We start from the raw sequence: 16,500 nt of genomic DNA, 5'->3' as shown, positions 1-16,500 counted from the left end.
TATTAGGGTATAGGCCACTTTGTTCAAAACACCATGTGTGATTGCTCCACTGAATCTAAACATCTGGGGCAAGTTACCCATCTGGCTTTAGCGCCTTTGAAATGACATGCTGCATTTAAGCTAAGAGGTCCAGTCACACCAGTTTTGAATAATCGTGTTTTCATAGTCCAGCACTTTATCATTTTGAATCTTCCTATTCAATAACACTTTTGATAAAAATATATTTAATCCTTCTCCCTCCATACCAGGAAAGTGAAACAGATATAGAGGTACAAATGCTTTCTAGGTATTTCGCCAAATATTAACAATTATCTCCTGACACTCAAGCACTCAGATGAAAAGGTACAAAGGAACATCTTATCCTTGTGATTTGCGAGATGAAACACTAGGACATGCAACATATCAAAACGGAATCCCTCATTTCTATGTTTCCCTATCACGTTTCCTTCCCTTTTCCATTTGCACTGTTCTCAGGACCTGAAAAACTTTTACCTGTTTTTCTTTCACCTGCTCTGCTGCTATGCACAGCTTCAGATGCTGGGACTGCTCATGCAGGGTTGTAGCAGGCCCACTGTGTGACCTCCTTCCCCAGTTCACTCCCACCCCCTAACATGAGCAGGATGACACTGAGCTACCAGCACCTTCTTCCTTGGCGGTCCACCTTCTCTCCATGGTCACTCATTTCCTTTCCTTAAACAATACTCTGTTCCCAAGTGCCAGCTGTGCCCACACAGGATGAGTCCCCACAGTGTGCCAACCTCCCTGGCACATTCTGCTCCAGGCCATGGCTATCGTCATGGACCTTCTCCCATTAGTAAGCCAACACTGTGACACTATTTATGCAAACACAGCATGCTTTTATCTCCAGCCTACTTCCTTCTGCTGTTGACTCAGCTTTTTTCCAAGGCTGCTCCTAAGGCTCCCCACTCCTACATAAACCACCTATGGTTTGCAGCTGACAAGAGCCTGAAACCCAGACCCTCCAAGATAAACTCCTCCATCACTTCCTTTGGCTTACAAACACATGATGGTTGCAACAAGATGGATCAAAGGAAAATACCCCCAGCCAGGTCCCATCTATCACCCAGCTCTCGGCAGCCCCAGCCTGAGTGCCCTGTTCGCCCACAGCAACACTGGGACACATCATGTCACGAAATGGCACTTTGGCTCGCTCCCAGTTCGGACCCTCAACTGAAGAAATACAGATTGGTTATCTTACAGAGGATATGCTGTGAGATGATCTAGATACCATGCATCAGATCAAACATGTGCATGTCAGAAAGCAAATTCACAGATAGGGCAGAAAACCACATTTCTGGCTCGTGCTTTTGCATGGCTCCCACTCCCCACTACAACAGGGATCTCTGGAGGGCTGTCAGTAGCAGAGATCTGCTTGGAACTATCAATGAGCTTCTAGAAGAAGTTGTTTACATCATTTGGATGCACCTCTAATAGTAACACATCAGCCCTTTACCATTTAGATCTATTTATCTATACTTGTTACATAAACTCAGACACTTTCTGAATTTTTGTCTGTCCTTTCTCAAACCTTTTTCTGCTTGATGGACTTTTTAATTACATTATGATTTTGGCCCTTTCCAACCCTTCTTTCCTCCCTAGGTATCATGTTTCTATCCTTTTGGCTTCTAAAGGCCTCAAAGAAAGTTGCAAAACTGGAATTAGAGCAAATACTTTATGAAGAGTAGTTTCCATGATGCCTTGGTTAAGTCAGTGTTTCAACTTACTGAATATAATTTTTTTAACAGAATCTTGCTCTAATATAATTGACCAAGTATAGCAGAAAATCCTACTAGGCACATAAAAACTTCATTATGAATTCACAGCACTTCATTTCCATTATGAGCCTTAGTATTAAGACACTTGCATGCTGATAACACCTAAGATAAAAAATCCTAATAACTTGCAAAATGAAACTATTGTTTGAATTATAACGAATGTGTCATGTCTGTATGTATTAAACTAATAAAAGCAGAACACTCCCTACTTCCACACAAATAACAGCACTGAGGCTTCTCTGTCCAATATATTTAACATTACAGTAGCAACTAAGTGATCCTCACTTATGTGCACCCATTTTGTTGTCCCAGAACAATCCAAGTAAGGATTAATTTTTTCCTGTTACAACATTACTTGTCATTCTGTGTTTGGGTATTTTTTAAGGCTTCTCCAGGCTTCAACAGTACTTAAGGTTAAGACATTTCTGGGAAATTGCTGTGCATGTGGATACAGACATGTGCAAGGACAAGAAACTTCTGCAAAGTATTATAAGGGGTTTAGGATTAATATGTTCCATGTGCAGTGTAAGCTGTACTTCCTGAATTCTCTTTTAAGGGAAGAGACAGATCTGTTTGCTTCATTATCTAGTAAAAAAAGACTTTACTACCTACTGAATAAAGGTTAAATCACGGGAAACTGAACGTACCTTTGGTTCAATAGTGCTACACAGCTACCAAAACATACAAAAGGCAACAAGGAAATGCAGCATCTGCTCCACTACCTTGGGGTACCACAGGCATAGGAAGAGATGAAGTCTTTTATACCCCTTTATCAACCCGAGTCATTGCATTCAGTCTTTCACCATCATGACACTGGTGAATGACCTCTACTGTCGAAACACCCAGAAAATATTTCACAGGAGGAGAGGAGAGAGAGAGAAAAAAAAAAGCCCTTTAGACCTGAGATTCATATTTCCCAAAGAACCCATATATTTCCGTTGTGGTTATGCTTTTTTCCCCCCCTGCCAAATATTTAGGTTTTGCTGACAACAGATTGCCTCGAATGCTATTTAAGCAGTAAGACATCACAAGACATGTGCTATCCTAAGATAACGCACACCTCTGAAGTGTTGTTAGGTATAGCTGATGCCTTCAACTGCCTGATGAATTTGTTATCTCAAAGAAACACAATGTTTGGGAGTGCCTTATATTAAAAACTAACCCCAACTTTAGTCTTTAAATAAATAAATAAAAACTGTGATTTTGCATCCTTTAAAAAAAAAAAAAAAAAGGAAAAAAGAAGAGATCTGACTTGGAGTAAACCCTAACTTCTGGCTCCCAAACAAAACTAAACTTTTTCGCTTTATCCCTGTGATATCACAAAAACAATCATTTTAATGGCTATTTATTTTTCTGTTAAAGTAACAGAGATAATGAAGTAATAGCTGAGGTTTGAGATTACCAACCTGGAAAAAAAAGTTCTGAAAGAAAGAGGGCAAATCTTCCCCCATGCGTCCTGTACAAGGATGAGTATCTCACGCTCTAAATCCATGTTAAGTAAGCGCCTGAATCAAAGTTACAATAATCATCGAGTACTTTCGTCTTTCACATGGACACTCTCTCAATAGAGATTCTGCACTTAAAAAGGATGAAGGGTTGGATTTTTGCCCTCAGCATCACTAAAGTGCAACCAAACCCATCAACAGAGTAGCCACAAAAGACAATTCTGAGACTTGTTCCTCCCCTAGTCTCATCCCCTGTAAAGTTTGCATGCTACGGTACATTTCAGGATATACCATTTACACTGGCATTGACTACAGAAAAGAAAGATTTCTCTATTCTTCTCTAATCTCAGGCCATTAGGTGCCAAGTGGCTCAACAAAGCAGTTAACAATGATTCCAATCTGACTGCTCTTATGCTTAAAATCAAACCAGCAGTTACAACTATTGCTGTATCAGGGCCCAAGTATTCTGCAATTTTCCAGTCCAAACCCATGCTGTCTATAAACAAGAAAAACAAATTCACCATGAAAGTAAGTTCCCTACACATTTACAAATCCATTCAGGGCATTGAAAATATTGTCTAGCTGTCAGTTACAAAATATGGGACAGTAGCAATCACACACCAAGTACAAGCATTCAAAAGTCTCATTCAAGGCCTAAGGCACTGAAAATTATAATGAAAAACTCAAAAGTTTTCCTCCACAGTTTCAATACAATTCACTATATGCTTATCATGTCCCTAAAAAATACAGGCTTACTGATGATAAATCTTGTAGGCAATCAAAAGAAAACTGAGAATAAGAAAAGTTATCGATGCTCCCATCGTAAAGGGTTCCCTTAACTGCAGCTAAGTTGCTCTTGACTTTTACTGGTGTGACTGGTACCACAGTCAGGTCCTTTCACAGTAAAGTAATCCAGTGCCTGAATGAGACTACTGGGTTAAAAAGTAATAAAGTGAAGTCAAGTGAGACCTAGTAAAACTTGTATTTGTAAAACGCACCTGCAGAACACAAATTATCTACCAATGTTTGGCCCAACCACACATTACTTTTATACCCTGTGCCACCCTGGGACTCCCCCACATTTCAGCTCCTGCAGAATTTTGCCCACCCCATCCCCTGAGAGTGCCTACTGCCAAACTTAATGCATTAAAAAAGCAAGTCTGACTCTCGATTGAGGGCAAATGGTGAACGATAATGGTAAGAACAGCAAAAAGATTTAACATTAAAGACATTTACACAAGCCCCTCGTTAGCAGTCATTTACAGATCAGCAGAATCCCACTAAACAGAGTCATGGAGCTATGGAAGTATTTGGGAATCAGATTAAAACACTACCATTGCCATTTTCATTGCCTGAATCTTGTTTTACTAGCTGGGGGGGAAGGCAGTCCTTGCTCACTGATCGGAAACTGCTTGAAAATAAAAGCACTACACAATGTGATCTTTTGACTATAAATGTCACAAAGCAGTATTTCACAGGCTATAGTTTGATGTAATAGAAACATCCAGTACAAAGAATTACCAGAGATGCTAAACTGACTTTTACAAGGCAGCAAGGCCAGGGTAGGTGCCAGGAAGTGAGGGGTTTTTTAAAACTGAGGTTCTATGCAGCTGGATTCCCAAGCACACATCCCTACATGCAGACATTTATAGTATTTACTGAAGAAGAGCTAAAAGTCTACTATGAACACTGGAGTCCCTGTGCAACTGACTTAAAAGGGTATTTTTGAATGCACAAACTGAAACCAAGTAGCCAATAGCTTTCCACACCTTTGGATATATTCTTTTTAATATGCTAGTGTGCATGGTAAGCGTGGAATGGTGACTGACAGCTCAGGAAGGACTAAACATAGACACAAGCAATCCTTTGAAGCAGCTGTTGGGACTACATTTCCAAAAACTGTGGAAGTAGTAGTATGAAGAAATAATCTTGGGCATCTTCTATAAGCTTCAGGGCAAAGCATATCCTACTATCACCAGTCTTTAAGAAACCACACTCACTTCCTTGCTTCCTAACAGATAAAATAAAGGCTGGGTAAAACCTATCTCTCTTAGCATCTTGTACAATTTTTCTTCCAAGCTGAGCTGTGTTTTGGTTGCTCACATCACAGAAAGACAGCTACAATAAACTGCCTAAAAAATACTTCTATCTCATTGTGTTGCTTGTTATTGCATATGGTAACCTGCAAAAAAGGAACATCAACAATTAAAACTAAATAGAGTAGAAGTATCTTTGACAGGCACAAAGCTCTGCTGTACTTAAAACCCCTACTGAAATGTTTACAAGGAATAAAAGCAGTGCTACAGTTGGTCTAATAACTTCAAAATGCTGCATAAGAAATTGTCTCTGAGCAACAATAAAGGCAATCTCTGTCACAAGAAGTCATTAATCTACTGAAGTATCCCAAATTCAGCCAGCAGTCCTTAGTTCTGACTTGAGCTGACCGTGTGTTATCTGCTCGTCACCACCATGCCCCATTTCAAGAGGAACTGGAATTGCTTTTTAACACTCTTGCTGGCCACCCACTTTACATGTGACTGAGTAAAACAGGCCTTGGTAAAGCAGAGCAGAGTGTGGTAATCAGGAGCACAGTGGAATTTACTTAAGATACCTACAAGGCAATGGTTACATGTTCCTTAGTCGGTATGATGTCAGGTTAATGGATAGTATTAAAGGATACAGAGACTGCTTTGTGCCAAAGCATTGCTGCCCTGCTCCAGTCAAACACTTTTTGCATGAGTTTCTTGAAGCATAGCTCCCATCATCAGCCTAAAATACAGACGGGACAAGCAACTTCATGTGTGTGAGGTGCACCTGCCAAGGGAGGCTTTAACCACTTTTTAGATGTCCCATGGCTTTTCTCTCTTCCTCTCAGAACACACTGGATTGATCCTGGCTGCCAGAATTTTTCTTGCTATCCATTTTCTTGGGACAATCACCGTAAGTTCTATTTTGTTCTGTTTCCTCAATAGTTCTTCCCATTAACATCAACCCACAGTTAAAGAGAAATAGAAGCAAATACTACTGCTGAGGGCAGCACCACAGGAATATATATACTCATATAGGAGATTTCATTTGCAGTCCTGAGGAGAGTACACAAATCCAAAGGGGAGGAAAAAGGGAACTAAGTGCTGCTGTGGAGGTACACACAGGCCTGTACTGGTCAAAAATGATGGTTCAACTTGCAGTGATTTGCAGAGAAACCTCAGATAATGAGAAAGTACCACACTGCATATGGCTTTGCTAACATGCATCAGGATTGGACTATGTGCATTACAGCAAGGCAGATAAGAAAGAGAAATTTCTAAATGGTATTATTAGATGTGTTCAAACTAGGTAACAAACTAGGTAACTGATCTACTCCAAATTTGATATAAGGAACATCTGAACTCTGCTAAGTTCCCAACCAACATTTAATGGACCTCTTACTGCTAGCACAGTGTCCTTGCCTCTGCCCAACATCCCCTATGATTTGAATCATCAATTGCTTGTATTTCCAAGTCCCAGAGTTCCATTGATCCCAGTGGAGTTAAGAATCAAAACAATTAGTTTTAGTTGTAAAGCTGAGAGGGTTTTATATTGCAACAACCACCCCTCAGCAATGCCCAAATTAACTGGTGAATGTGTAATCACAGCATAACACTCTTATCTTCGCCGTTCTGAGACACTGTTCCTTCATGAAACTACCTTATTTCTTGGAAGCCTGGGGCAACAGTTACCAATTGTCCAGCACTGAAACATTCTCCGGTTTGTTATATGCTCCTTCAGCAAACTAAATATACTAAATAACTTAAACATACTTGAGACTGTACATACAGAACAAGGTATCATTTGGTGTAAAATGCCCCAAGAGCACTGCCTTTAGCAGCACGATACTGTGGGATTTACAGTAAGTGAGAGTCTGGCATGAGAAGTATCTGAAGTGTAATTATTCTTGATATGTAGTAAAAATGTTTGATTTTTAGACAGTAGAGAGACCTCCCCTTGCACACAGAGAAACATTTTTTCATGTAAGAACAATGAAGTCCTGGTACTGGATACTGGCAGCTGTTCATACACTCATGCTAGCAACAGAAAACATCCACTAGGACTATCTTTCTCTGTTCCCTGGAATTACTGTACATTTTTATTTTTCTAGTTTCATTTGCTTAGCTGTTTTATTCTTACTGTTGTTTTCCTCCCCAAAATTACAGCCTTGCTTCTTAACTAAAATATTAAAGCAACTCTAAACTACTTTTACTTTTGAATTATGTTACATCAAATGACTTCTGAAATTGCACACTTTTCATTAAAGTCCCAGGTCTTGCATTTGTTATAATTAGTATCTGAGCAAAACAAAGACCAAATTTATGCTTCATAAATCTCTCCTACTCTTCTTCCACAGAACTTGCTAATGTTCTTATGTTTCTATTCAAGCATTCCAGTTTACATATAGGATTTTCTTATAACATGCCTGGGATAAATCCCACGTGTTACATCCCCAAGACTGTATATAACCTGTATGCAATTCACAGGCAGCTGTCTCTTCTTCAGTTTACTAATAAAGATACTCAACCAGTCTCTGGCCATGCTCTTCTAAGAGTTTTTGAAATGTAACAAACACAAAGGAAGAGGTCCAGACCTTCTGGTTTTCACATAGTAATCCTCTGGGAGTTATCCACCTGTGCACAGCACATCGTGAGCCTTTACAGCTTCAGTGCAAGCCATCCAGCATGCTGACACTGCCTTGGAGGGTTTGAACCCCAATGCCATTGCACACCTTTCTTCAGGCCCCCATCCCCTCTGAAACCTCATCACACGGCACAGCTCCCTTCACCGAAGTCCTGCTTCTCTCTGCCTTCCCCCATTCTCCTTACTCTCCACCCTGCACCTTATTCCCAACTCATCCCACATGGTGCTCATGTTCTAAGCAAGTCCCACCACACCACCAGTGATTCCTGATGTAGACCAAGTACAGCCACACACCAGTGTTTTGAGGGTTTTTTATATTCTGCAGAGTCTAGAGACTTGTGTCCACCTCACCTAGTCAGGCCATGAGCTTCTTGGGCTGAAAGCAGTATTGGTACAGAGCCCGGCAAAACAGTCCTCACTCGCAATCAGCCCCTTCCTGCAATGTCCAGTTTAGTAGAAACAGCATGTGTGCAATACAAGTGGATCAGTCTCTCCCTGAATCATTTAAAAAATCAGAGGAGTCTGACAGAAGGGGAAAAAAAAGGCAAAGAGAAGGGAGAGTGGAGGCAGGAGATAAAGGAAATAGAAGAGACAAGATGGTTTTCACTGGAAGCAGCATTCTGAGGTGCTACATCCTTTCCCTGATGTCCTTCCCTGACATGGTCACACTAGAAGCAGCATTCCTCTCCTTCATTCCTATGTAACACTACTTTTCTTTTCTTTATTTTCCTCTCCTAGATTACTTTTAACATTTACTTCCACTCCAGTCTGACACCTACACGCAAGAAGTACCATGTTTTTGGAACTCCCTCACTGACTGGGCTATCACAGGTCTGTGCTTTTACTACCTGCTTGCCAAGAACCAAGAGGTATTTAAATTCTTTTCACTTCTTTTTTTCATCTTCCCACCTGACAACAGCAGTCGCAGCCTCAAAAATTATTCTTCATTTCAGGACTGACACAGAGCCTAATGTAACAAACCCAAACACCTTCACTGCTAAACACACCATGGCGATGAAGGGGCTCATGCCTTAAAAACACTAACCACCAAATTACTTTGAGATATCTAAAACTACATTTTAAGTGAGAAGCTTGAAGATTAGAAAGATAGTGCTTTCCCTTCACTTTTATCAACACGTATATATCCCTCTCTGCTCTCTCAGTCATATCTCTAGGGTTCCTTTCAGGGAAAAATGAAAATCACAAAAAACCCAACCAAGAACCTCAATCTGGGGAAGAGCTGAGCAAAAACCTACAGATGGTTCACACAGCTTTGGATGCAACTTGGTGAACATTCAGGTACAGTTTCACCAATGGCATGAATGATAAATAAAAATGAAGAATCACCTGGGGCAGGAATACCCCAAAAATATTCAAAGTTTGGTCTCAACAAAGCAAATGCGCTCTGGGCCACCTCTTCCCACGTGGCTGTCACACAAAGCACAGATACTTCATGCATGATCTCTGCATGACAGGTATCACACAGCACACTATGTGTAACTCTAGAAAACTCATTTTTACCCTCCCTCCAACCAGATGAAGTACACTTTGCAATCAGCTAGCTTACCCTTGGCAGCTAATAAACTGAGTTTGCAACACTACACCCCCGGTGCCTGAGAAATCATGATGTTACTCGACAAAGGCAGCAGCGGCAAATTACAGAAGGGTTAAGAACAAAGGAGTGCCTACTCTAGAGGCTCTCAACCCCAATTCTTGCTCTTCTCCCAGTGAGCCCTGTCAGTACTCTCCAGCTCCAGCCACCCTCAGCCCTGACAACCTGCTGGCCCTAAGTGACCACAGAGGTGCACTGCCAGCTTCCCTGCTGGGAGACGCTGTGCATCAACAGCACTCCTCAGATTATTAAGAATTAAATGCACAAAGAAATACTTTCAGCTGAGTCAACGTCACAACATTCAATACTTGGCAGTCTCAAGGCCCTTTTCTGACACAGGATAACTTAGTAATGCGTCAAAGGGGGAAGGAAAGAGTAAAGATAGGAAAGTAAAAAAAAACCACAACAGATATTGTATAACCTTATGAGTAGCACGAGATTTTCCTGATTATGGCCTGAGTAAAAATAAAAACTGCAGTAAAAAACTGCAGAAATAATTTCAGGAACAGGAACCAAGAGCCCTGCTTGCCTGCCTCCACTGGGGAGGAAGCCTGTCCATGGGGCTGGAGCACTATTCTTGAAGGAAAAACTTCACCTGGAAGAGTAACTAAAAAAGGCTGCAGCAAAGGATGGCAAACTACAGCAGTTCTAGGACAAAATGCACTTCAAGGCCATACCACAACACCTCATTTTTGCAAGCACATACATGAGGGCAGAATCTGGCCTATATTCCATACACCTTAAGTTACTGCTCACAGAGGAGGGGAAAAAAAGCCTCTGGAGTTACAGCAGCAATCTGCAAAAGAGTAAAATTAATCCTAAAGCTTGCTGAAAAGAATGACCTCAGTCCCTCAGAACACAATATAAGGGCAGTGCCAATAAACTTGCATATCAGAAAGAGACAATTAGGAAACTTCAGTCCTGAACACTGACCTACGAAAACTCCTTTTAAAAATAACAAAACAAATAAGCAAAAAAACCCTAAACTTTCTTTCAAATAAAAAAAAAACCCTGTTACTTGTAAAAAATGTTCCCTTCATTGAGACAGTGATTTGTGTTAAGTAACCTCTAATAATAGGTAACATTTCTCTAGCAATAAAGTGTTTCTTAGTAGCCAGTTCAATACTTGATTAGTTCTTCAGCTGTGATGTTAGCAAATATAAAATTCAGCAGCCACCCTCCTGGCCCATCATTGCAAACATATCCCTTTTCAAAAATATGCCTCTATTCAGGCCCATCAGTTTGCTGCTTCTTTATAGTTAAAGAAAACCAGGACCAGTTTGGTACCCAAAGAAGTGAGTTTCCAGTTGCTGGCATCAGTTAAGCCAGTAACTTTAATTCCTGTGAGAGCAAACTGCAGTGTGACTCTAATTCTCCCCCTTCACTCCTGCAACAACGGCTCAAAGCTTGAGTTGAGGCAAGAAGCAGAACAGGTAAAGATATGAGACAACTTCTCCTGTTAAAAATAAAAGGCTTAATATGGAGAGCATGTAAGAACAGTTTTCCTATCTGAACACCATGCGAAAAAGTGTTGCGCTGTTTTCAGCCCGTCTCCAGAGAGATGGTTTTCCACCACAGCAGTTCTGATTACGGCACTGTACATTCCGCTGGTGAATCATGGCAGCCCCATTTAAATCTAGACAAAGCTGCAGTTTTATCACCACACCTCGTTGTGAGCTGTACCAAAGTGTTTCAGGGGGCAGCTGATGGACTTTCACACAAAGTAGGCACACTCCCATAAAGAAATTTAAGTGTTCAAGAATCCAAGAGCAGATGGGAAAGCCAGATTCTGAGTCTTTTAAATGGGCAAGTAACCATACTGCAAATATTTAAGAATCTGTAAGAATCTAGTTCGTCACTAGACTTTTTGGAGTTGTTTTTTTATGGAAAGGTAAAAAAGCATTTAAAAAAAGTGGTGTTCTTGGATTAATTTTAATATATCCAACATTGCTTCAAAAACTTATGAAAAACATGTAACAATACACAATTCTGGAAAATTTTGCTTTGTTGCTGTGGGGTCTGAAGTCAGGAGAAAAGACAACATTATATAATATCCTGAAAGAGCAAGGTAATTGAAGAAACCCACCCTCGTCCACAATGGTGCAGATTATTTCATCCACGATGGTCGTGAAAATGAGTTTAACTCTATAGATAACTATGCTCTTCACAACAAAAGGAATGAAAATGAGAGGAAAGTGTTTTTGTTCACCAAACAGAAAACAAACAAAAACCAGCAGAAGGGCTAGTAAGGAAAGAATGGTTAATTTCACATTTCTAAAAGGGTATTATAAACAAAGCATGGTGAACAACAAAAATAAAGGATTTTAAAAAAAAAGATACTAAAGTGCTTAATGGTGTTCTTTTAAATATTTACTTTGCTGCTATTTGGAGAATAATTTGTTCCATTTAGTAGCATTGGGCTCAAAGGACCACTTTAATCCAGAGAGATTAATTATAGCCTTTGGAGTTATAAACACAATTTGGGAAGTGAAGCGGAGAAGAGGAGAGAGACTCCTCTCACGCTGGCGATTAACAAGTTTATGTGCTTTGGGGCTACGCTACGCAGGCTTCACCTGTGTACTGCAGGCAGAACATTGCAGAGGACACCCATGAATTGAGGAAAAACAGCCCCCGAGACATCCAGGGAAGACACAACCCTACCCTACCGTGTTGCTATAGGCAACTAAAATACTTCTCAGGTATCCTTCACCAAAATACAAGTTCACCAGCACATTACAAAACATCATCTCGCTTTTATTACCTGCACCAGAAACTAGCTGCCCCACTGAGACAAGCAGCGGGCACAGGACCTTTAAAACCTCACACATGCTTTCATGTATTTCTCCCTTTGGCCATCGCTGTGTCCCAGACCAGGAGACACAGGGACCTGCAACAATTACCACGCAAAGCTAGGAGCGATCTTACCTAGCAAGGGGTTGGCTGCTCCCTCCTCCGAGCTTTCCTCAGCCCCCTCCTCTCCCAAGCCAGAGGTGGCCGAGTCCTCTGGGGCGGATGCGGAGCCAGGGGTGCTGGGCCCGCTGACGGACCCCGAGTCACCTTCCTCACTGCTGGAGCCGTAGCGGTCCGGCGGGGCGGCTGTCCCGCTCTCGCTGCAGCTCCTGCGCTCCTTGCGGTGCACCCGGGAGTGCAGCACCATTTGGTGGTACGTGCGGAAGATCTTCCCGCACTCAAAGCACTCGGTGGACTTGTTCTGGGTGGCCCGCCGGCTCTGCCGCGAGGCAGGGCGATAGTCCAGATCCCCTGGGGCAAGCGGGCAGCTCTCCCCCGCTGGGGCACTGCCAGTTTTCTCCAGGCGCCCACTGGTGCAGCTTTTCTTCTTGGGGTTGCTGGGTGAGTCCTGATCTCGCTTGCGCTTCTCCTGGTTCACAAGGATATACTCCCTCTTATCCTTGTCATAAGTCACGTCTGCATCTGCCAGGGCCTCATCCCATCCCACATACTTCACATACTCTGAGGGCTCTACTACTTTTCCTTTGGTGGCCAGCTGCCAAGCTTGGTAGCTACTGACCGGATCCAGCTCAGCTACTCTTTTCCCAGGCTGTCCTCTCGTAACTCTATCCAGCCCTACAGATGGCCGTAGATTCAGACACTGCAAGAAAAACTGCTTGGTTACTGAGGAGCTCAGGCTCCCATCAATCAAGCCCTCAGCTTTATCCCCAGTGCTGCCTGGCTGCACACGGTAGTGAACAGCATTATGCACTTTCAGGCTTTCCATATTTGTAAACAGATTTCCACACTTGGTGCAAACTTCATACAGAGATAGGCCTGTCACAATTGTCTCCTCTTGTATCACATCATTGATAGTGGCTATCAGCTCCAAATCATTTTTTGGTTTGTTTTTGCTCCCGGACCTGGGGCCATGCGACTTCATGTGGTTTTTGAGAAACCAGGGCTCTTTGAATCTCCTGCCACAAATATGGCACCCGTGATCAAATGAGCCCCTGTGCTTTTTCATGTGAGCTTTCAGGAACCAGGTTTGACTAAAGGTCTGACCGCAGACTTCGCATGGGAACTCTCCTGCATTCAGCTCACTCTTGCAGTTCTCGGTGTAGGCCTCCCCATTGGGGACCTGAGCTGTTATATGGTCTTTCTCTATGTGGTTTAACAGCGTCTCCTCCCTCAGGGTCATGTAACTGCACAACCTGCACTTGAATGGTTTGTGGACCTGGTCCAGGTGTTGCTCCAGGTCCCTCTTCCTTTCAAATTTGTTTTTGCAGAAGGTGCACCTGTAAGAGGTCAGCTTGCCATCCTCCTCAGCTGGTGCTGTCTCTGTGACCTCCTTCTTGCTGCTTCTCAACAAGATCTTGCTGCTATCGACCTGAGCAGTACCGTTCAAGATCTTGTTGCAGGCAGACGTACTTTTAGTGGGGCTGGTACACCCGCCAAGGCCCTCTGAAACGCCCATCTCCCCCAGCTGCGCCTCTCCCATCTCCGCCTCATGCCCCTGACTTAAAGTGCCTGTCCTGTGACTGCGGATGTGAATCTTCAGGTTGCCCTTTTGGGAAGCTCTGTGATCGCAGTAAGGGCATTTGTAGGGCTTCTCACCTGTGTGCTTCCTCATGTGCTGCGACAGGGAGCTCTGAAAAGGAAAACTTTTACCACAGATGCAACAACTGTGGCACATGGTCTTGTCAGCATCCATGTCGTTCTTGCTTAGCTTGCCAGGGCTGGAGGATCTTCGTAACTCCATTTCTGCTTCTCTGCTACGATCCATCTGTATTACTGCAACAGAGGGTAAGCGGGGCAGGAGGACAAAAGCATGTCTGGCAGCAGAGGAGGGCTGGACCGCGTTTTCAATCATACGGTTCTGCAGAGAGGTGTTTTATTGCTTCATTCTCAGGGTAGCATTTCTCCTTTCAGCTGCTCCGCAGAGTCCAAAGCACCAATTTATTTCCGTGGGCTCTGTAAGCAGATGGCATAGATCACCTGAAACAAGAACAAAATCATACAAATGTACAGATTCTTAAATATATTCAAACCTATTCATGTTTTGAATTCAACAGCTTCCATCACTCACTCCGCATTCAGAAGCGCACCATATGACAATCTATTGCACCAAAAGGCAGTAGTTTCTCTTTCTGTTGATATTCTAGACTTCAGTGACAAGCATAATTACTAAATAAGTAAAATCCATAAAAGAGCAAATACTCATTTCCATACACTGCTATCAGTGTCTTGAAGGAAGTGCAAACTTGAAAAGTATTTTTTGTTTTAAAACCAGGCAGAAGTGGCTAAAAATACACCTTAAATGAGGAAAACATTTCTTGTGGGGGTTATTACACTTTAAATCTGTGGCTTTACCATCATGTGTAATTTCATGTAAAATACTTACTTGCCAAAGATAAAAGGCTTTCCTAGAGACTTTAGCAAGTATCATATTCCTGCTGGCAACTGCATTACTTTGTGTCTCAGACAGCTCTGCTGTGCTTGAAGTAGCAAGCACAGAACAGGCGCAAAGGCTGAGGACGCTCAGTACTTTGATTACAGAGCAAACAAGAATGCAGAGCCTGACAAAGCACTCATGAAAACTAAGTTATTTCCTGCTGGACAGTGAACTACAAAACCTCTCCAAGTATAAATTTTAGTCTCAAACTAACAAAGCAAAGTGATAATGTATGGATCAAATTACCTGAAATGTGAGTGATTTATGTCAACATGACACACAGGAAATGACACCACCACCCACCTCAATGAAACAGAATTTTAACCATAAACAAACAACCAAAACAAGAAAAAAACTCTGATTAACAGAATAGATTAATATAAATTTAAATGTCTTTGTATCTTTTCATGATTAAATTCAAGGGTCAGTATCTTAGTGCAAGATGGAACACACCAGCAACTCCCCACCCTGTATACAGCAAAAAACAATGATCAAAATCCACATAGGTTGTTTCTTTTCCAATTACTACACTGTGAAACAAAATCTTCCCACCCTCCTATCCTCATTAAGGACTACAAACACCACATGACTAAGATCAAAGAACACAGCATTCTCTAATGAAGAGAACTGATCTATTGCCACATTAAGAAAACATCAGCTTCTCAAAATGTAGCTAAAAATATGCAGAGCACTAACAAGACCATATATTCCCACATCCATCACTTGACATCTATGACTCAACCAAGAGCTACAGATCTACAGCTGCAAATTTTAAGGTTTGTCACTGTATTCACCTCTGAGTCTCTTCAATACGTACATAAACAGTCTAATCACATCACCAGCACGAGCTTAACAAAAAGCAAGGCAAGACTGTCGCAATTCTCATCTCAGTCACAGGCTACAGAAGAACTTCATTACATTTAATTTAATCTAGCCCTCTTATTTGCTACAAAGCATTCATTTCTGGGTTGGATATTCTGCATATCTAGTATCCATTTAGCATGTTAGGAGTTATCAAACAGCATCAAACCCAACTACCTTTTCATCAGAGAGCTGACAATAACATTTAAGGGGTGAGTTACAAAAGCAATTTCATTTCTTGAATGAAGCATTTTGTTATTAATAAAGAAAAAGAAGAAATAGGTATCACAAATTCAGAAGTCCATATGAGCAGGAAGTTTACAGACTACAGTATCTAAACTAACCTTTGAAATTAGTAATTTAAAACCAAACTGAGGGACAGCCTCAGAAGAAACTTTCTGGGTGAATAAAGGATGTGAGCCACTGAAGTTGTGGCTGCACCAGAAGGTACAAACACACCAAACAGCAAATACCAGTGCAGTTTATACTGCCTATCAGTGGATGAAACATCTTAGAGTAATAACATCTTATTTATCTGACCCACAACCTAAAACTGCCAACTAGCAACCTATACTCTTATAATCAAAGATTTAACCTAAAAGTCATTAAATCATAAAAAAACCCACCTGGTCCTTGTTCAAGTATACAATGCTAAATGCAAGCAACAGCTTCTTCTGAAATGTTCCACACCATTGCAGAAAAAAACCAGAA

The 16,500-nt window shown here is 41.7% G+C and overlaps 1 protein-coding gene across 1 annotated transcript in view; it reads right to left on the bottom strand.

Moving 5' to 3' along the window:
* Nucleotides 1-14,346, bottom strand: part of ZNF516 (zinc finger protein 516) — a gene marked incomplete at both ends in the record, with an annotated part of 57,370 nt that extends 43,024 nt beyond the window's left edge. Inside the window, one exon of the mRNA XM_082277800.1 lies at nt 12,450-14,346. Within this exon, the coding sequence (XP_082133926.1) occupies nt 12,450-14,346 (1,897 nt within the window). The remainder of the gene's footprint in view (nt 1-12,449) is intronic.
* Nucleotides 14,347-16,500: the final 2,154 nt, after the last annotated feature.

The sequence above is a fragment of the Coloeus monedula genome, assembly GCF_965178545.1.
Source record: "Coloeus monedula genome assembly, chromosome: 1".
NCBI classification, from domain to species: Eukaryota; Metazoa; Chordata; class Aves; order Passeriformes; family Corvidae; genus Coloeus; species Coloeus monedula.
This window is presented reverse-complemented; position numbering and strand designations above follow the sequence as displayed.